This window comes from Staurois parvus, unplaced genomic scaffold (assembly GCF_062004578.1).
Source record: "Staurois parvus isolate SC_StPar_1 unplaced genomic scaffold, SC_StPar_1.0 ptg000892l, whole genome shotgun sequence".
Classification (NCBI taxonomy): Eukaryota; Metazoa; Chordata; class Amphibia; order Anura; family Ranidae; genus Staurois; species Staurois parvus.
Window position 1 is genome coordinate 389,614 of NW_028318688.1, and position 22,109 is coordinate 411,722.

Below are 22,109 nucleotides of genomic sequence, written 5' to 3' on the forward strand. Positions count from 1 at the left end.
CACTGGAGATAAGAAATACAAAAACAAAAGCCCTCTGTGAGCGCAAGGTCTGGTTTGAGTCAACACTGACACAGGGCTAAGGAATTTCTTCCTCTTTCCACAAAAAATGCTCAGACCTGGTGACTGGTCATACAAGCACCCAGCACTGTAACCTGCGATTGGTCACTCAAGTACCCAGCACTGCAACATAGAGAAAGACCAGAAGGAATCCACATACACCCAGAAGTACCATATTTCATTTTTCTTTGTCAGCAGAACGTGGAGACAAGGTAACATACAAATGGGGGGGGGGGGCTATTAAGTGAACCTACTGCTTCCAAAAAAAATCAAGTTCAATTAATAGAAAGAAAAGAAAAAGAAAGAAAGAAAGGAAAAGAAAGCAAAAGAAAAAGAAAGCAAAAGAAAGAAAGGAAAAGAAAGCAAAAGAAAGAGAAAGAAAGAAAGGAAAAGAAAGAAAGGAAAAGAAAGCAAGAGAAAGAGAAAGAAAGGAAAAGAAAGCAAGAGAAAGAGAAAGAAAGGAAAAGAAAGCAAGAAAGGAAAAGAAAGCAAAAGAAAGAGAAAGAAAGCAAAAGAAAGAGAAAGAAGAAAGAGAAAGAAGAAAGAAAGAAAGAGAGAAAGAAAGAAAGAAAGAAAAAGAAAGAGAGAAAAAAAGAGAAAGAGAGAAAGAAAGAAAAAAAGATAAAGAAAGAAAAAAAAGAAGAAAGAAAGAAAGGAAAAAGAAAGACAGCAGAGCTGTTTCTTTTGCCAAGCATAGCATTCATTGATTGATCTAAACAAAATATCCCATGAAGATGTTCTGTCTGTGATGGGCCTGCTTTACAATCATAAGGAAACATGCAGCTTCACCCACCACTGCCTAAGGCATGCTGAAGAGGGGAGACGTGTATCTCCTGAATTCAGCCCTATGGGTACAATACCAGAATCACAGGAATCCCACTAACAGTACTTAACAGAATAGATTTTTGTTGAGATTTCTGTAACCATCTTAGTCCCACGGAGCACTTCAATGAAGGAAAATACTACAGAGCATAACACATAAAATGAGTGAAGGTATGTGATAACTTTGAATTTTGAATGAACATTACAAATATGCAACTCTCTCAAAAAAAGTAGAACTATATAATAAACAAAGCCTGTCAGAATGCCAAAAAACAAAAACGTTAGGAGCATCAAGCAGAAAATGCTATATAGTCAATAAGTGTGAAGACCGATGTCCATGAAGTCCAACCTCTCCTAGTTCTCCAACAGGTAAGGAACTTGCTGAGCCAACTCCACCATCATGATACATGATCTGTGTTCTGACAGACTCACCTGTACCAATTCCTGCAGCTCCCTTTTAACATCTTCTAAGCCACCGATATCCTCCCAGGTGACCTGTGGCACCTCCACCACTGTCTCACGCAGTGCTGATGGGTTGCTCTGACTAAGTGCCCACTGTAAGGAAGGAGCACAAAGATACGTGTTACATCCAGGAAATAATATTGTAAAACGGACTGCTTAGCTGCCCATATGTTAAACCCATAATATGAGGAGAGGCAACTTCGTGAATTTTAAAGAAAAAAAAACACAAGAGTGGCCAACCAAAAGCAGTGCTGTTGGGAAATTTTATGGAGCTCCTGGAGCCCCTCAACATGAATTTTTAAGGTGTTCATTTTTTTAAGAGGGGTACTAGTCCCTATTCAGAGCTAGGAGACAACATTAAAAGAATAGTATTGAAAGAATTTGCAGGCATCAGACATACCCTGAAGTCATCCATAGTGACAGCCAACGAATTCATGACTTCAGCATCTATGGTTTCATCTTCTAAGTCTATGAGGTCCATCTTCTTCCGGATGGCCTGGAGAGCAGCTTCGGAGCACAGCGCAGCAAGATCTGCCCCAACATGGCCATGTGTCTCATTTGCTACCTAAAGAGAGAAGAACAGTCAGAAAGAAAAAAAGTACACACTTCCCACCATCAACAGCAAAATATTTTTTGAATCAAATGGTAAATCTTCAAGTCTTGCAGGCTCCACACAACAAATTCTGATCTTTCATTTCTAATGTCACCGTGCGGATAGCAGAAAAAATAACCCAATAAAGGCCTGATCATAGAAGACATTGTTACATGCGCTTCTGCTTTGGTGTGCACTAGAAAGGCCTCTGAATACATGAATGTATTATGGCACCTTACCCCCTTGGTGCCGGCGCCTCTCGGCCCTTTAAGATTTCAGAAGCCGGGAGGCGGGGCAAGGTTTAGGCTCCTATATATATATATATATATATATTGAAATATATTGAATTCAGCCAAAATTGGACCATTTCAAATATATGTCAAAATATTTGGGAAGAATATTTTTTAACCCCTTGGCGCCGGCACCTCCCAGCCCTTTAAGGGTTCCAGAAGCCGGGAGGGGGGTTTTAGGGTCATGTGACTGCCATGATTCGCCATCATGGCGGTCACATGATCGGGAAAGGTCCCGATCCAAAGAGGTGATCGGGACCTTTCCATGAGCACCGGACATGTGTGCTGGGAGCGCGCAGGGCGCGTGCTCTCAGCATGGTTTTTTTTTTTTTTTTAATAAACTGCAAATGTGCAGCGCCAAGAGATTAAAGGGGAACTAAACCTAACATTTTACCAAAAGAAAACTTAAATGTCATTACATTCTTAAACATATCAATTTTTTTTTCTGAAATGTATTCACTAGGGTTCTGAATGCAGTGTATACCAGGGGTAGGCAACCCCCGGCACTAGTGCCAGAGGTGGCACGCAACAGCATCAAGGACAGCACCCAAGGGGACTCCTGGGAGACCCACCTCCCAAACAATAAAGCTGGCCAGCGGCTGCATACAGAGCAAGAAGCGCGACTGTTGCCCACCCATCTCTATTCCCATTGGTGTCCGTTCCTGTGTTGCTCTCTCCACACTGAAGCGGTGTCGAGTCGGATTCCCCAGGCTGCTTGCTCTCACTTTGAAAAGGTATATTCAGTATTTTTCCTCCCCTGTGGTATAGCACTCTTATGCAGGTCATAAATGGGTCGAATTCTGAACGATTTTTCATCTGAAAATCAAAAACGTCGTTCGCTTAGTAATCCGATGGCGCCATCAATGATTTTGAAACTCGGCCGACCGAGTCATAAAGTTCACCCCATATAACAGGCGAAACGTCTGTTCCTTCCAGGTCACGGCTCATACGCATATTCTTTTCAGAAAAACGATCGTACGATTTGACCATCGAGTCGAAAATCGGTTGTTTTTCACAAATTTTCCCACATGCCCGATCACCGAAAAGGGGAGGAACCACGAAAATCGGCCGGTGCCATTGACCCGACAGAGCGAAAATCGGCTGATTATTCTTAGGTCTGAAAAAGTGGCCGAATTTCGACCCACATATGGCTGGCATAAGTTTGAGCTTGGTGTACCTGCCCTCCTGTGGTCAGGTGCAATGATTTGGCCAAACACAATGCACTGTAAGAGCACAGTGCATTGGGGCATAATGTTAAAGGGTGCCTCCGGACTGTCCGTTTTAAAGGGTGCCTCCGGACTGTCCGTTTTAAAGGGTGCCTCCGGACTGTCCGTTTTAAAGGGTGCCTCCGGACTGTCCGTTTTAAAGGGTGCCTCCGGACTGTCCGTTTTAAAGGGTGCCTCCGGACTGTCCGTTTTAAAGGGTGCCTCCGGACTGTCCGTTTTAAAGGGTGCCTCCGGACTGTCCGTTTTAAAGGGTGCCTCCGGACTGTCCGTTTTAAAGGGTGCCTCCGGACTGTCCGTTTTAAAGGGTGCCTCCGGACTGTCCGTTTTAAAGGGTGCCTCCGGACTGTCCGTTTTAAAGGGTGCCTCCGGACTGTCCGTTTTAAAGGGTGCCTCCACTGAAAAAAAGTTAAGCAACACTGCCTCATCTTTCATCTACATGTAGAGAAATAAATTAGAGGCCCATAGGGCCCTTGAAGTCCCTTGAGCAAGAACTCCCGAGGTTCTCAAACAAACTACAGTCTTCACCTGAAGAGAAAGCAGCTAGGTAAGACTCCAGGAGTCTAGGTCTTAATGGGAAAGCCCCTGCAAAACAGCTGGTAGCCCAGTAAAGAAAAAAGTGGCAAAAGAAACCCTTTCATCCCATCCTAACAGGAAGTACACTAGAAAATTTGTTAGAAAACTCATTTCAGGAATGATCACTCAATTTTCAAATCTGTAAATGGGGTCAAAGTAGAACAGCACAGTGGCTAAATGGTTAGCACTTCCACCTGGCAGTTCGAATCCCAACCATGGCACCAACTGCCTGGAGTTTGCATGTTTTCCCTGTGCCTGTGTGGGTTTCCTTCGGGTATTCCGGTTTCCTCCTACACTCCAAAGACATGGTGGTAGGTGAATTGGCTCCTGTCTAAATTGTCCCTAGTATGTATGTGAGTTAGGGACCTTAGATTGTACACCCCTTGAGGGTTAGGGACTGATGTGAATGTACAATATATATGTAAAGTGCCACATTGATGGCGCTATGTAAGTACCTGTAATAAATTAAAATAAATAAAGCGACGTTCTATTTGGACCACGAGAAAATTTGAAAGCGCAAGATGGAAATTTTGTCTTAAACTAATTCCCAAAATTCTGAAAATGTGATTTTTGTTTGAGAAATGACATTCAATCCAAAGTCAACTGTTAGAAAAAAACTAAAATTGAAGCACTTCTGAAAGACACATTAAGATATCAAACATATCGGTGAGAATTTTTGAACAAATGTTCGAAAATCTACTAGTGCGTGGCCAGCTTAACATAGCACCATCCTCAGCAGATAGGAGCGTGACGGGAGTGACTTTTGGGGGTGGGGGGACCCGTTGTTCCTCTTATGCGTAGCCCACCCTGTGCCTGTTAGGGGCGCAGGGTGCTCAGTCCGGATATTGTGTAGACATGTATAGGTGGGGTGTGGGGGTTGTCCATTGTTCACTGCCAGGTGGTTGCCCCATTGTTCTAGTGTGTCTCACTTGCCAGCAAACTATTATGGGATGCATGTGTTCCCCTATTATCTACTGCCACTTGGTGTATCCTATTGTGTGTCTTGGTTTGGTGGGGTGTGTTTCCGGCAGCCCTTCCCCCTGATGGGTCGGCCTGCTGATGTGTTTCCTGTTCCTGGTTGTATTTCCCCGCCCTGTTGTTAAAATAAAGCAGTTGACTCCCTGTCTTAAGAAGCCTGTGGTGCTGTCTCCTCTTGTATGATCAGTGGTGGTGTCCTTGGATTTGTGTTCGGACAGGGAAGCGGAAATGCCCAAGTGCTGTCTGGGTCTAGTTCCGTTACAAGGAGTATTTAGTTCCCCTTTAAAACATGCATCTGTTGTAGACATAGAACTAAGGAACCATTCAATATAAAAACCAAACCTGTTCTAGATCCACGTCATCAGCCAGCTTCATGTTTTTGGTGTGTATCTGAAGAATTTCCAGCCTTCCAGTAGCATCAGGAATTCCAATATCAACCTCTCTGTCAAAGCGACCTAAAGTGGAAAGAAGCACTTAATCAGTGAGCTGTATTACCCAGGGATACCCACAATGCCAGAATAGGTGTCAGGAGGGGAAATGGGTCAGAACTGTGAGGTTTGAGGTGCAATACTGGCTGAGGGCCAGCCCAAGACAAAGACTCAGTATAGGATGACAGATGTCTCCCATGATATTAAATTGGTCTTTACCAGTCTCTCAGAGCATGGGGACTCTCTGATGTAGCAGCCTGAGTGTGAAAGCCCTTGGACCATTACTTAGGATACATCATTTTCCTGATGAAGGCATAAAATGGTTTACAGACCAATCACTATATAAATGGACTCACCAAAACGTCGAAGTGCTGGATCAATGCTGTTGGGTCGGTTGGTGGCAGCCATGACGATGACGTGCGCTCTTTGTTTTAGACCATCCATAAGCGTTAGCAGCTGAGACACAATACGACGCTCCACCTCTCCATGTGTCTACAGAGCCCAAGAGATAAATTCATTACAATGAGTGTCATGTACTTATTTATCATGAGAATATAAAAAAAAATGTGCATTATGGAAAAGTTCTTATTGTTTTAAGTATGATGTTTATCTCTACCTCCTGAAACATAATACAGGCGTGCGAGGTTTATGTACGCTTCGGTAAACGTTATTTTCGGTTAACGTATGAAAATCCATTGAAAATAATGCCTCAATTTACAAATTTTTTTCACAATACGAACGGATTAATTGGTTTTCAATGCATTCACGATTTTTTTTTTATTAAATCATGTTCCTGTACAGCATTTATGCCTTTAAAGTGCACTTCATAAAGAGCTTCAAACAGATAAGACTTTTTTTAACTGCAATAGGAACGGATTGTTTTTCAATGCATTTATGAATTTTTTTCGCAATACGAACGGATTAATTGGTTTTCAATGCATTTAAAAAATTTTTTAATCATGTCCCTGTACAGTATTTATGCCTTTAAAGTGCACTTTATGAAGAGTTTTGAACAGATAAGACTTTTTTACTTTTTCTGACCTCCGCTACGGATTAATTGGTTTTCAATGCATTTACGAACTTTTTTCACAATACGAATGGATTAATTGGCTTTCCATGCATTTATGAATTATTTAATCATGTCCCTGTACAGTGTTTATGCCTTTAAAGTGCACTTCATAAAGAGTTTTGAACAGATAAAATACTTTTTTTTTTTTTTTTTTTTTTTTACTTTTTTCTGACCCCCAGAATGGATTAATTGTTTTACACTGCATTTTCAAATTTTTTTTCAATGCATTTACCAATTTTTTTTTAATCATGTCCCTGTACAGTGTTTATGCCTTTAAAGTGCACTGTATAAAGAGTTTTGAACAGATTTCTTTTTTACTTTTTTCTGACTTCCGGAACGAATTGTTTTTCAATGCATTCCTATAGGAAACCGTGTTTCGGTTTACGAATTTTTCGCAATACGAAAAGTCCCACGGAACAAATTAAATTATTAAACCGAGGTACGCCTGTTCAGGAACACAGGACTTAACTCCTTCGTGACCAGAGTTCTTGTAGACTACAAAACTGTGTGGGCTCACAGGCATCCAACACCCCCCAAAAGTACTGAATATATGGAGAACACATACACAGACTGCACACTAAAGGGAGGGGACACTTTACCTTTTTAATTAACCTGACAGAGATCACTTCTCCGGAGTATCAACAGCAGACTGTTTTGGTCGGTGACTAATTACTGAAGAAAGATTCAAGCATGGCAGCCAAGCAGCTACAATTTTCAGGAGAGCTTAGCAATAGCAGTTTCTAAGTTTCTTTAGTTTGTCGGTTTTGCTTTAGGCTAGCGGCTCCTAGACTAGATATATTAATAGACTGTCTTTAAAAGGTGAAACCTGAAACTCCCAAAAACACTAAAAACCTGTCCGAGAAGACATGCCTCTGTCATACAAACCAGTTTTTGTTGCTGAATTAAATTAGAAACTGAAAAGGTAAAAAAAAACCAAACAAAAAACCCCATACACAAGCCAATAGTACATTAACCCCATGACAGAATACTTCTTCCATAAACCCACCTTCTCTCTCTTGGGAGCAATGGCATCCAGTTCATCAATAAAGATAATGGCGGGGGCATTCTTCTCGGCTTCCTCGAAGGCTTTGCGAAGGTTGCTCTCAGACTCACCAGCCAACTTACTCATAATCTCAGGACCTAGGAAGACAAAGCAAACACACAACTGTCATCAAACAGCCATCATCTGCAAAGGACGGGACACTATGTTTTCTGTTTTTTTCACTAGTTTAGTAATGAAAACAGTATCTTTCCCTCTATCTCCCCTCTGAGACTATTAGCAGTTAGGAGATGCAGATCACCAGCAGAATCACATACAAGACAATATAATACTTCAATAGACAAAACGATGCAAAAAGCACTAGACCCAAATACATCTCTACCTTAGGAAACTTATCACAACGCACAGCTTAGAGTTGGAAGTTTAACCACTTGTCCTCCTGAGGATTTACCCCCCTTAACCTCCCTAGCAGTCTGATTATGTCAGTATTTCTGTGCTCAAAGCGGTACATTTTTTTGCATGGAAATATATGTCTTTTTTTTTTATTGTAGGCCTATAATTTTTAGGAATAACTCCCTGAAATCTGTGCGAACAAGAGTCTAGTAAACATCCCGGGTATGATAAAATATGAATCACAAAATCATAAATTATAATTTAATAAATCATAAAAAATATAATAATAAATGTAATTCAATAATGTAATCAAACCAAAAACACTGAAATGTGAAATAGAGCGCCAAGTTCGCACATCGCTGAGCTCAGTCGCAGAATCGTTTTCAGTGTCTGATGACGAATTTCCCCCACCAATCATTATCACTCAATTCTGCAAGTGGTTCTGATTTACTATCGCTGTTCTCTAGCCGGTCTAAAACCGCGTCTGACCTAAAGGGACGCTTTTTGGACGCCATGGACGTTTCTCAGTTTCCAGGCAGAAAGAACAGTAAAAATGCAGGCAGGGCGCCGGACAAAGCACTCGGGACAAAATGTATGTGAAATGGTTTGATACAGGAATGTTATACTATGTGATTTTAGTGTAATTAGTGAATGTCACTTTCAAAATTTTTGAATTTCCCGCCAGTTCCGTCCCCCGTATGTCCTGACGCTCACAGGGACCGGAAGACGGATGCCGGCATCGGCAGGAGGAGATGGTGGGGGACACTGCAGGGGGGACATCGCGGGAGCGCAGGACAAGGTAATAGAAGAAGAGATCCCGGAGCAACGCTGCAGTGTATTCCCGAGTGTAGCTCGGGGTTACCGCTTGTGGTGCTGAAACTTTACCCCGAGCTACACTCGGGAATACCACCAGGGGGGTTAATGACCAGGCCTTTTTTGCTACTCGGCGCTGCACTATTTCAACTGGTAATTGCGCGGTCATGCAACGCTGCACCCAAACAAAATTTACGTCCTTTTTTTCACACAAATAGAGCTTTCTTTCAATGGTATTTGATCACCTGTGCGCTTATTTTTTGCGCTATAAACAAAAAAAAAATACCAAAATGTTTGGGGAAAAAACCCCAATATTTTTTACTTTCGGCTATAAAAAAATATTTAGTAAACCCAATTAGTTAGAAATTTAGTTCAAAATGTATTCTGCTACATGTTTTTGGTAAAAAAAAATCCCAATAAGTGTATATTGATTTGTGTAATAGTTATAACGTCTACAAACTATGGTAAAGATACTGCAATGTACGCCATTTTTTGCTATTCAGCGTTGTGCTAGTTTAACTGACAATTGCGCAGTCATGCAATGCTGTACATAAATTACATGTCCTTTTCACACAAATAGAGATTTCTTTTGGTTGTATTTGATCACCTGTGTGCTTTTTATTTTTTGATTCTGCGAACACTGCGGTTTTGTGTGTAATGTATTAAGTGACAGTGACCTACTGACACTGCACTTGCTGGGGGAGAATGCGAATTGGAGGGGGGGGGTTAAGCATAGGGGCTGTTGGTTCTGACAGGTGCCGAGGCTGATCCCGCTAACGCTGCGTTTTTAGGGACGCTATACTAATGTGAACGCGGGTATAGTGCTGATCTGCTCAAAGATATTGATCCGTTCAGACATTATACCAGCAATGGAGGTTTGTTGCGTATGTGAGCGTGTTCCTGGCAATCAAGGGGTTAAATGTGATTACTGGTGTACTGACGAGCAATCTGACGCTATCTGGGAGGGGCGCTGACTGACACTAATGCTTTTACTCAGTTTATTTTGATTCTTCTCTCTCTGGGAGGGAATGCTTCCAAAGAGAGATTTTATCACTTCCTGTCCTGTGTAACTGTCAACACAGGACAGGATAGGACAGGGATCGATCATCCGACTTGGACCGGACATCACTGGCCTAAATTGGATGATTGATCCCTCGGGGATCAATTCGGGGCACCCGTGGGTTGGCGGGGGAGCGCATGCTCCCCCGGCGAAAACGCAAATCATGTATATATACGTGATTTTGCACACAGGGGCTGCCCTGCAGCAGTAAATGTACTGTGGGCAGTCCTAATGTGGTTAATCTGCTTATATTTTGCCTTCCCTGGTACCGCAGAGACTCCTCCTCAAAATCACAACATTTTAAAAGAGAACCTTTCCATTTTCCTACATAACTTATTTTATTTTAGTGACATCGCTAGGTCTCTGACAGGGTGTTCCCAGCATCCTGCCTCAGTACGCCTCTAGAGCCGTCAGCTTTGATGCAAATATTAACCACTTCCAGTCCGGACACTTTCCCCCCCCTTCCTGTCCAGGGCAATTTTCAGCTTTCAGCGCTATCACACTTTGAATGACAATTGCGCGGTCATGCAACGCTGTACCCATATGAATTTTTTAGGTTTTTTGAGACAGATAAAGCTTTATTTTGGTGGTATTTATTCACCACTGGGATTTTTACTTTTTTTGCTATGTAAATGAAAAAAGTCAAAAAGTTTGAAAAAAAGTGTTTCTTATAAAATTTTGCAAATAAAAAATATTTCATCATAAATCTTGGCCAAAATGTATTCAGTTATCTATTTAGTAAAAAAAAAAAAAAAAAATAACCCAAATTAGTTTATAACCAAAAATAATTTTTAAACTTTTTTTTACATTTTACTTTACTTTTTATCATTTATGGGTTTTTTTTTTTTTACATATTGTCACCCTAAGCAGTACAGTGTCACCATGGCGACATTGTAGTACTTGTGGAGGGTGATGAAGATTTTTTTTTTTTTTTTTTTCACCGATTGCTTTTACAGCCTATATGGGTGTAAAAGCTATTATTACTCCTCCTCTCTGGCTGCATTCTTGCAGCCATTGTGAAATACTGCGTGAGCTGTGATTGGTCACAGCTTGTCACATGGTACAAGGCTGTTGTGAATGGCCCTGTACCATGTGACCTCTGTGATCATTCACAGATTTCCCACATAGTAAGCAATGTCAGAAGTGACATCTTGCTTACTACTCTGCATGTGATCACCGATTGGCCAATCAGTGATCACATGATCGGGACCTCGCAGAGAGGTCTCGTACGACGATCGGTATTCTGCTGTGTCCGGAGGACACAGCGGGCACTGGATCGCAATGCTGTGCACTCCCAGGGAGCGCGCACAAGTAGGGAGGCCATTTATAAATGGCCACCTGACCCTGCACTGCCACCGTCCAGCCAATTATATACAACGGCCGGACGGGAGGTGGGCAAAATGCCTTGATGGGTAATGTCGCTCTGGAGGAATGGATATTCCTAGGCAGACTGTATCTGCATGCAGACCACCTTAGGCTATAACTACATGTGGTGCTAAGCCTCCCTGATTGAACTGTAAGGCTTAGAAGGAAAAGGCTAGATGATGCTGGACGTTCTCCAGCCAAGGTGGGCTCAACCAGGCATGCTGTAGCTTCTAATGCACAGTGTAAGAAGCTCAAAATTGTGTGAATATTCACTTCAACTATCCAACCATGTGAAATGTAAATGCCTGTTCACTGAATACTGAATTATGAGCAAATAAAATATGCAATTAAGCACTGCGCACTAAACGTGTATGAAAAGGAAAAAAACATTTCTCACCATTGATGAGGAAGAAGAAGGCGCCGGTTTCATTAGCTACAGCTCTTGCAATCAGGGTTTTTCCAGTTCCTGGAGGTCCATACAGCAGGATACCACGCGGAGGCTGCATTGTACAAAAAAGGAATGGTCACTGACACCAGGTCACTATGTGAAACAAATCGGGCATTAATCTTTTATTTCTGTCATTACTCTGTTGGTTTAGAGACCACCAATAACTGCTCTGAGTGACATATATTTACTTTGAATTGTACGTTTACACACAAAAAAAGAAGAAGCAAAAAACACATTCAATACATCTTTTTGGTGAATGCACATTTATCCATGTTGTCTCCTTAAAAGCGGAGTTCCACTCACCTGTCAAAAAATAAAAGTCAGCAACTACAAAAAATGTAGCTGCTGACTTTTAAAAAAACAGCCACTTACCTGTCTCTCGGTCCCGTGCTGTGTCCCCCGCAGCCCGTTTCACCGGCCGTCCTGGATTCCAGGAGGCCGGCATCTTGAGTGTGGGCACCCAGCGGCTTCATAGCCGGATACCCACTGCGCATACGTGAATAGAGCTGCGCTTCATGAATGGTCCTGTAGTCTTCTGGGACCTGTTACGTGTCCCAAAAGACTACAGGGAGGTAGGGAGGACACCTAGGCGATCGGACCGGAAGTGGGAGCGGATACTTGTCAAATTCGGGTACCCGCTACCCCCAGCCCACCCAGGGCAATCCTTAATGGGGAGCGGGGGAGCAGTCCTTAAAGCGGAACTTCCCCTTTTGGGTGGAGCTCCACTTTAAAAATGCTGCAAGTAGAGAAAAATAACCTTTGAGCCTGCCAGAAATCTAGTGAGTGGACAATGCTGCTGCACTAAAATCCCAAGGAATGTGTCAATCCTGTATGAAACAAATCTTACCCAAGCTAAAAATGGCTATGAATAAAACTTTGTGAAACCGAAAAACGTCAGTTCATGGATCCTGTATTTATGTAACTAATAAAGATTTTTATTAAGAAGCTTTCAGAATTGCCGGCTACTTGTATTGTGAGTGTTGTCAATCCTGCCCTGGCCTGGTGGACTACAGAACAACGTCCCAATCTCATCAACAAAAGTGGAAGGTATTCTTTAGTCCAACTGGGGAGAACTCAAACAGAGCTGACAACCCTGCCTGGGATTTCAGTGCAACAAAGCCAGCATTATCTGATTGCTATAGGAAGTTGGGTGCTCAAAGAATTGATGGTATTAAGAGGAAAACAGATAAAAATGGGCATATTGGGGATGCACCAAAATTTTGGTGGCCAAAGACACCCCTTTCGGCCTTAATGAAAAAAAAAAAAAAAAAAAAAAAAAAACCACTGATAACAGGTGCTAAAAAATAAAACCGCCCCATGCCCGCCGTTGCCACCGCCAGCTCACCCGCTGCTGCCCGATAGTTCTCAGCCTTACCAGAAAAACCATCAAACAATCCCAGAGCTGAGCATGGAGATGAGCAAAGGAAAGATGGCTTCCACTCATCTCTATCCTCTTGGAGGACCACTTCCGGTTCCAGGCATTTTTTTTTTTTTTTTAAAGCGCTAGATCAATGCTTTTTTTTTGATCCAACGGTTTACATTACAGAGGAGAGATGTGGGGTCTTATTGACCCCATATCTCTCCATAAAGAGGACCTGTCACTAATTATGTCTTATTGACCCCACATCTCTCCATAAAGAGGACCTGTCACTAATTATGTCTTATTGACCCCATCTCTCTCCATAAAGAAGACCTGTCACTAATTATGTCTTATTGACCCCATATCTCTCCATAAAGAGGACCTGTCACTAATTATGTCTTATTGACCCCACATCTCTCCATAAAGAGGACCTGTCACTAATTATGTCTTATTGACCCCACATCTCTCCATAAAGAGGACCTGTCACTAATTATGTCTTATTGACCCCATATCTCTCCATAAAGAGGACCTGTCACTAATTATGTCTTATTGACTCCACATCTCTCCATAAAGAGGACCTGTCACTAATTATGTCTTATTGACCCCACATCTCTCCATAAAGAGGACCTGTCACTAATTATGTCTTATAGACCCCGTATCCCTCCATAAAGAGGACCTGTCACTAATTATGTCTTATTGACCCCATATCTCTCCATAAAGAGGACCTGTCACTAATTATGTCTTATTGACCCCATATCCCTCCATAAAGAGGACCTGTCACTAATTATGTCTTATTGACCCCATATCTCTCCATAAAGAGGACCTGTCACTAATTATGTCTTATTGACCCCACATCTCTCCATAAAGAGGACCTGTCACTAATTATTTCTATCACCAGGGATGCATGCATTTCTTGTGATAAGAATAAAAGTGATTAAAATATTTTTAAAAGGAACAGTGCAAAAAAAAAAGTAAATACATTTTTTAAAAAGTTTAAAGTGCCCCCGTGCTCGCACGTAGTGGTGAACGCATACGTAGGCCTTGCCCACGTATGTAAATGGTGTTCAAACCACATACGTAAGGTATCGCCACGAACGTCAGAGCAAAAATTCTCGCACTAGACCTCCTCTGTAACGTCACACTGCTTACCTGTAGACATTTTTAAAGCATTACCCATGGAGATATACAAGTACCACAGTTTCACACCATTCCACAAGCGGTTTCAATTTAAAAGCATGACATGTTGGGTATCTATTTACTCACCGTGACATCCTCTTTCATATTTTACCAACAAATTGGGGTATATATGGTTTTATTTTTGTTTTTATTAATCAGTGTATTTTTTTCCAAACAATATATATTTATTTTTAAAAACTGCGCATTTCGTTTTTCGGACAAGTGCATCCTGAATTTTCGTTTTCGGCACCAGAATTTTCATTTCAGTGCACCACTAGAGCATATATTGCAGAGATATGATTTTTTTTTTTTTTTTTTTTAACCCAGACATACAATAAGGCCCCTTTCACATGGAGTGGATTCCATTCTGATCAGCAGGGGATCGCAGATCATCTGCTGAATGGAGTAGACTGGGCGGATGACATGGTAATCACAGACAGGGCCTACTCTGCTCTATGAGAGGCTGGGACTAATCAGATTCTGCTGTCCGTTTACACCCCATTATCCTCCGATCCTAAATGAAAGAGGACAGCCCTCCTTACTTTTTTCTTTAGTGGACCAGGTCAGATCCAGAGGTAGGTGGGTGTACAGAGAAGTCAATTTACACCAGCCTGTCCACAGGAATGCACAGCCCTTCTGATTAGGTCCACCTGAAAAAACTGACAGATGGACCGGATTGGATCGCTCATGGGAAAGAGATGTAAGTTCTCCACATTTCCTATCAGCCCAATAGAGCAAAGCAGTGAGTGTTTCAGGGAACCCCAACACAGGACACAACTAGAATGTAATTTCCATTTCAACCAGTGAAGGTAGGAAACACATTTAAAACTCCGCGCATTAGAAATGTTAAAAGAATATATTAAAAATATATTAAAATATATATATAAAAATATATTAAAAAGAAATATTAAAAGAATAAATGGCATACCTAAACTCCTAAAATCACCCTACATTGCACAAGTGATCGCATTACCTTTACACCAATGGCCTTAAACAGTGCAGGGTGCCTCAACGGGAGCTCCACCATCTCCTTGATTTGTGCCAGTTGTTTTCTGCAGCCTCCAATGTCATCGTAACCCACTTCATTGAGAGACTCTTCCTCATCCTGTCAAAGCAAACATTACCAAAATTACTACAAAGTGAGGATTTGAATGAGAATCTCATAAAAGGTTCAAATGATTTCAAAATTATTGGGTCATGTGTTTTTTTTTTTTATGCGAAACCAAGTTTTTTGCTTAAAATGGGAATATTTGGAAACTAATTTGTAATTGGGCTTTTTCTTAGGAGAAAAAAAAAGACTAATTTATTCCATATTTTCAACTTTCCAGTGAAAAATAAAAAAAAAAGAAAAACCTGGTTTATTTTCCAGACTATGTTATGTACCCAATCACTTACGGATCTACCAATCCTTAGGCAGATTTAGGCATTGGTAGCTCCATGGTCCTCCACAGACCCTTTTCTGAGAGTTGTTACAACAGCAGTGAAGTAGAATACCTCAATTTCCAATAAAGGTTCTGTGGTACCAGTGAATGGTACCATTGCTGGTGATTGGCTGGTAGATGACCAGCGACTGAGGTAAAAGTAGCAACGCTTGCTGCAAAGGATTGTATTGGGTAAGTCTTTCTGCAGAGAATTGGACTAGAGCAGCCTCTCTCAACCAGGATGCCTTGAGGTTTCTTCAGGGGTGCCTTGGCAAAATGTCTAAAAATTACCCAAAAATTTGTATACAAGCCAGCGGGTGGAACAAGCCCGCCTCTTAGTTACACAAAGCCACAGATCTTCATTGTGCACCATTACCACCTTCTAGCCGCAGGAGTCCTGACAACCAATGACATCATCAGTTGATAAGGAGAATGTCAGCTGCTTGCACAACATCCTAATTTGACCCTCCCCCGCCCCTCTCCATCAGTGCTGGGGTCACATCAGCTCAGTGATGGAGAAAAACTGAAGGAGAAGAGAAACATTGGCATACTAGTCATGACCAGTGTGTAAATGTGTATTTGCTTTGGAAGAATAAATCACCTCTAATGTTGGGTGTTCTATGTGTGTGGATGTTGCTGCGTTCTATAAAACTATTAGAATAGTTTTTCACATTTTAGAATGGGGCGCCTCGGCACCGGCCATCATTTTAAAGGGCGCCTCGGCACCGGCCATCATTTTAAAGGGCGCCTCGGCAACGGCCATCATTTTAAAGGGCGCCTCGGCAACGGCCATCATTTTAAAGGGCGCCTCGGCAACGGCCATCATTTTAAAGGGCGCCTCGGGACCGGCCATCATTTTAAAGGGCGCCTCGGGACCGGCCATCATTTTAAAGGGCGCCTCGGGACCGGCCATCATTTTAAAGGGCGCCTCGGCACCGGCCATCATTTTAAAGGGCGCCTCGGGACCGGCCATCATTTTAAAGGGCGCCCCGGGACCGGCCATCATTTTAAAGGGCGCCCCGGGACCGGCCATCATTTTAAAGGGCGCCTCGGGACCGGCCATCATTTTAAAGGGTGCCTCGACTGAAAAAAGGTTGAGAAACACTGGACTAGAGAACCGGACCATAAATGAAAGTCAGTGGATCGTCTGTGGAAGAGGACAGAGGCAACTACAGCTCACTGAACTTACAGAAGTTAGCATGTACCCTGCAGATGATTTCTGGGGCCACAAATACTGAAGAATAAATCTCTCATTGATATCACAGCACTTGTCATACCTCTGCAGCACAGAGCACCTCTGACTTATACTTGGATTGGGCAGATTGGTACAGATACATACAGGGGATTGATGAAAACACTTACCTCACGTTTAATGGGCTCCCCTTCACAGTGGATTACAGTATCTGGGGCGACTATACAGTACGGACTGGGATCTGTCTCTACCACCTTGAACTCCACAGCACGCATCCCACCGCGGACCAGAAAGATGTCACCTGACGTGCAAAGACAAACCACCACAATTAAACGCTCGTATTGTCAATCATACACTTCATTACAGCATTCGATTATTCTACCGGAGCAGTTTTTTAATCTTTCACATTAAAATCTGCATTTTAGAAAGAAATTACTCTAACCCCCATAACAACGATATAGTTGTTATGAATACACGCCTTAGTTCTCACAAGCGCTCTAGAAAAGCAGCCTATATGGTTCTCTGGAAAACGTCCATACCTTTTCTGATAGGCCTGTAGGCCTCAAGGAAGTAAGGCTTCAGATAGACCTCAAAGAGATTTCCCGTGATTCCCTCCACTGTATCATCGATGGGTAAGACATGGATCCGTTTACCATACTTCACATCTGGGCATGGCTGAATACTGACAGGGGGAAAAAATAAATTGAGCCATAAGCAACATTGCAATATATAAGTGCAACACAAGGGACAGGACATCATTTGATGGATCCTCAAAGTTTTTCCCAAAACTATTAATAATTCTACACTTTATTTTAAACCCCTTCAAGTCCGGCCACTTTCACTCCCTTCCTGCCCAGGCCAATTTTCAGCTTTCAGCGCTATCACACTTTGAATGACAATTGCGCTGTCATGCAACATTGTACCTATATGAATTTTTTTAGCATTTTTTTGAGACAGTTAAACCTTTATTTTGGTGGTATTAATTCACCGCTGGGATGAATCCTCCTTTGCAATTCTTAGTATTGTCTCAGTGCTCCAATTGTATAAATTGCGCACTCACCAGATGCACAAGGAATTTGTGCATTAAATATAAGCTCTCTGCGGGCATCTGGTGAGTGCGCAATTTATACAACTGGAGCACGAAGACACTACTATGAATTGGAAAGGAGGATTCACTTCCTGCTGACTATTTCAAGTCAAGCTTTCACGTTTATGCACCTATAGACTGTCTTTTTATATTGGGTGCAATTTGGCACCATATGCATATGACTTGTGATTTTGAGTAATACTGTAGCGCTGCACCTATTCTATTTATTTATTTACCCCCTTAACAATTGCCTACACTGCAAAGATAAATGTACTGTAAAAAGAAATTGCTCTCTATTATAAATCACAAATGTAATATACAAAGCATCCCTTATCTACAACCCACAATGTTAAACACTTAAAGTGGAACTCTACCGATAACAACCTGAGATAAAAACATTCTTTAGCAAGGAAAACATTATTAACCCCTTCGCGCTGGCGCCTCCCGGCCCTTTAAGGGTTTCAGAAGCCGTAAGGCGGGGCGGGGTTTAGGGTCATGTGACCGCAGTGACACACCGTCACATGATCAGGAAAGGTCCTGATCGAAAGAGGAGATTGGGACCTTTCCGTGAGTACCGGACATGTGTGCTGAGAGCGAGCAGGACGCGGGCTCTCAGCACGTCATTTAATAGAACGCAAATGTGCGGCCGCTCGGCATCTAGCCCAGGCGCCGGGAGGCCGCACATTTGCATTCGGCTGGCGTGATGAGGTTAATGATGCTACCAAGAGCAGGGACACTCCCCAGTGGGGACTAACACAGCAATAGAATATTGAGCAGAGTGTATCCCTTCTCTACCTTTCTACCTGGTGGCTACATAGGTGTGCAGTGCTCAGTATTAGTAATACATATACCTTAACCCTTTCAGTGCCAGGTCACTGATGGCACTACATAAATACAGCTGCTATATATTATACACTTTATTTCTGATTATTTCCATCCCCACTGTATAAGATTTTTTTTTTGGCACTATATAAATATCTGAAATAAATAAAATATACCGGTCTTCCTGCATCTGACTTGTGCTGGAGGAGCGCTTGCACTGGGCAATGCAGAACACGGCACCCTTCACCCTATACACATTGCCAAGCACAGACTGATCTTACATACGGACTAATAAACCATCAGCTATGACCTTTTAATCCTGTCTTCATAAGGAAGGATGACAGGTCAGACAAGGTAATATACGATCACCTCTAATATGAATAATAAAAATGAATTACTCTTTATGGACTGTAACTGCTTCCATTGGTGATATATGACAGCTGAAGAGTGAGCAGATAAATATTAATGGTGGAATGTTCATTTTGTATGCAAGACAGCCAACACCACCCATTTCAATGTCAGAATGATGGCTCTGGTCATTTCTTTTTGGAGTAAGCCTGCTCTCCATAATAAACCGAGCAGCAAAAGCTGTGCATATGATTTAGTTTGTGTTATTGAACCCTGACTTTTCCTAGCTTCAGAGCCGAGCTGAGCCCAATGTCTCTGCACAGTAGAACGGCAGTTGGCAGTAACTCAGGTCTCAATCATACAGCCCCATGTTCACACTATAACCCACATGTGAATCACAGGAACTGCACCACATTCCTGTGCAATTCAGTGTGGTGCGATTTGAGCCCATTTATTTTGAATGGGATCAAACTGCACTGCATCACATCAAAGCCCTGCAGGCACCTTTTTTTTGGAACCGAACTGCAACTGGATCACATGGTACTAAATCAGGGGTGAGCAACTGTGGCCCTCCAACTGTTGGTGAACTACAAGTCCCATCATGCCTCTGCATTTGGGAGTCATGCTTGTAACTGTCAGTTTTGCAATGCCTCGTGGGACCTCGAGGGCCACAGTTGCCCACCCCTGTACTAAATGATCACTGCATTTTTGACCTGCATTGGTGCATTGTTGACTCTTTACCAGGGGCGGACTGACAACTCATGGGGCCCCCGGGCAATAGGAGATCATGGGGCCCCTGTGTCCTTTCCCAAACTCAAAAAAGCCTATGAAAAAGGTACCAGGAGCATCTCATGGGGCCCCCTACTGACCCCGGGCACTGCCAGAGTTTCCAAATGGTCAGTCCGCCCCTGCTCTTTACTGACACCCGCAGCAGATAACACAGCGAGGAAAACGCACAGGAATGGCAGTATTTCCGCACCGTATAAGTGTGAACCTAGGCAAAAGGAAACAAAGAGGTGAAGGTTCACTTGAACTTATTACAGAATTAAAAAGCTTTACCTGATGACATCCCCCAGCCTGACGCGCAGATTGTTACGGACCACCCTGTTCATTCGGATCTTCTCGTCAGAGCAAGTATCATCAGACAGAACGATGCACACAGCTTCTCGCCTTTTCTTCCCTTTCAGGAGGACAGTGTCGCCACGGAAAAGCTGCAGCTCATCCATCTTACCCTGCAACAAAAACGCAAGTAGGGTTTGTTATTGTAAAAAAGGGCAGTTATACTTTAGCTCCTGAACTTTTTTGGCGAGACAAGTGACAGAACAGCGTTCAGTTGTGAATGGGCACCACAGAATATGGGAATTCTTTGTTGCGTATTGACTATGGATGCACCGAAATATCGGCCACCAAAACATACCAGCTGAAAATAGCCCTATCAGCAAAAGGAAAATTTTAGCTGATAAAAGAGACTATGTGCACTGCAGATGTGATTGTGGGGGAAGGGGGGGCGGAGAAAGGTAGGAGAGGAGCAGTGTATACAGTGACCGGCTGTCACTATAGGTCAGTATCGGTTTTAAATGTAATTACCGCTTTCTTTTTCTTCACTATAGCTCAGAGAATAAGCTGTCACTTTCCCCCCAGCTAAAAGAAAGTTTCCTTTTAGTTTGTTTCTGGAGATAAAAGAAACAAAGTTTCCTTTAGCTCTGGGGAAAGTGACAGCTAATTCTGTGAGCTATAGTGAAGAAAAAAAACAAACAAAAAAATAAAACAGCACTGACATATAGTGACAGCCAGTGAAGGAGCCTCTCTGTATACACTGGTCCTCTCCTGCCCCCTCCTTGCACACACTGCCCCCACCCCCTCCCCCCTAAAAAGAGGACCCGTCACTCAAACACTATCACATGGGGGACTACTGGGCCCCTATGTGATAGCAATAAAATCATAAGTTAAAAAAAATAAAAATACATTTTTATATATATATATATATATATATATATATATATATATATATATATAAATTAATATATTATTAATATATATACACACACACACACACCTTAGATTGTACACCCCTTGAGGGTTAGGGACTGATGTGGTTGTACAATATATATGTAAAGCGCTGCGTAAATTTACGGCGCTATATAAGTACCTAAAAAAAAAAAATTGTGTGTGTGTGTGTATGTATATATATATATATATATATATATATATATATATATATATATATATATATAAATATATATAGATATATAGAGAGACTTATGTCGGTCATGATATGTCTGTTTGGCGTTTGTGAGTATATATCTGCTACCTTTTATAAATAAAGTTTGTATTGAGGTAAATGCGCAAGGCTGGGGCACCCCTTTCTTTTTCTCGTTTTATAGTCTCTCTGTTGAGGTCTGTCACACACCAAGACAGTTAGGGCAGCAAAGCCAATGTTCCCTGCTGATTGGAGAGCTCTAGCTCAGACTTAAGCTCCATGCACATGGAGGGGGGGGGGGGATTTTTGAGAACGCTGGCAACGTTAGCTGTGTAAAGTCGTGTTAAAAATGTGAGGTTTTTCTTTTAGCTTTTTTGACTTAGTGTGTAGCGGCGTTTTGCCACGTTCAAAAAGAAAGTGTCACGTGGGTGCTAAAATAAAATAAAATTTAAAAAAAACCTGCTGGTTTGCGGAGTTTTACTGCATTAGAGTGTTTTTACAGCTAAAAAAACTCCTCTAGAAACCCACTAGTCCTGGGTGTTTTTCCAGCCAAAAAACGTTGATTCCAGTCTGTGTGTGCATGGACACACAGGATAACATGCTGGGAGGTTTGCTAGCTGTGGAAAAAAGTAAAAAAAAAAACAAAAAACAAACAAAAATGGCAAAAGCCAAAAACAGCCGCTGTAAAAATGTCCAGTGTGCAAAAGGACTAACCCACGGTTCACACACATGCAGCCGCGTTTTGCGCGGGCACGAGAGCCTATTCGTTTGAATGGACTCCCGTGCCCCGTTACACGCAGAGAAGAAGTCCCTGCACTTCTCTGGAAAACGCAGCCGAGGTTCCCAGTACGGTTGTGTTTTCCAGTGTGGGCGGCGTGCCATTAGAACTAATGGCACCCGCCCGCAGGTCCACATTCCTCTGTGCGG

General features: G+C 42.3%; 1 protein-coding gene across 1 annotated transcript in view; it reads right to left on the reverse strand.

Annotated features, from left to right (window-relative positions):
* The window catches only part of VCP (valosin containing protein), an 80,723-nt gene that overhangs the window by 10,838 nt on the left and 47,776 nt on the right, over window positions 1–22,109 (reverse strand). The window contains exons 3-12 of the mRNA XM_089656159.1: window positions 20,042–20,214; window positions 17,265–17,407; window positions 16,896–17,026; window positions 15,086–15,217; window positions 11,526–11,628; window positions 7,504–7,637; window positions 5,785–5,920; window positions 5,343–5,455; window positions 1,742–1,906; window positions 1,312–1,434 (exon numbers count right to left, since the gene is read on the reverse strand). Coding sequence (XP_089512285.1) covers window positions 1,312–1,434; window positions 1,742–1,906; window positions 5,343–5,455; window positions 5,785–5,920; window positions 7,504–7,637; window positions 11,526–11,628; window positions 15,086–15,217; window positions 16,896–17,026; window positions 17,265–17,407; window positions 20,042–20,214 — 1,353 coding nt within the window. The remainder of the gene's footprint in view (window positions 1–1,311; window positions 1,435–1,741; window positions 1,907–5,342; window positions 5,456–5,784; window positions 5,921–7,503; window positions 7,638–11,525; window positions 11,629–15,085; window positions 15,218–16,895; window positions 17,027–17,264; window positions 17,408–20,041; window positions 20,215–22,109) is intronic.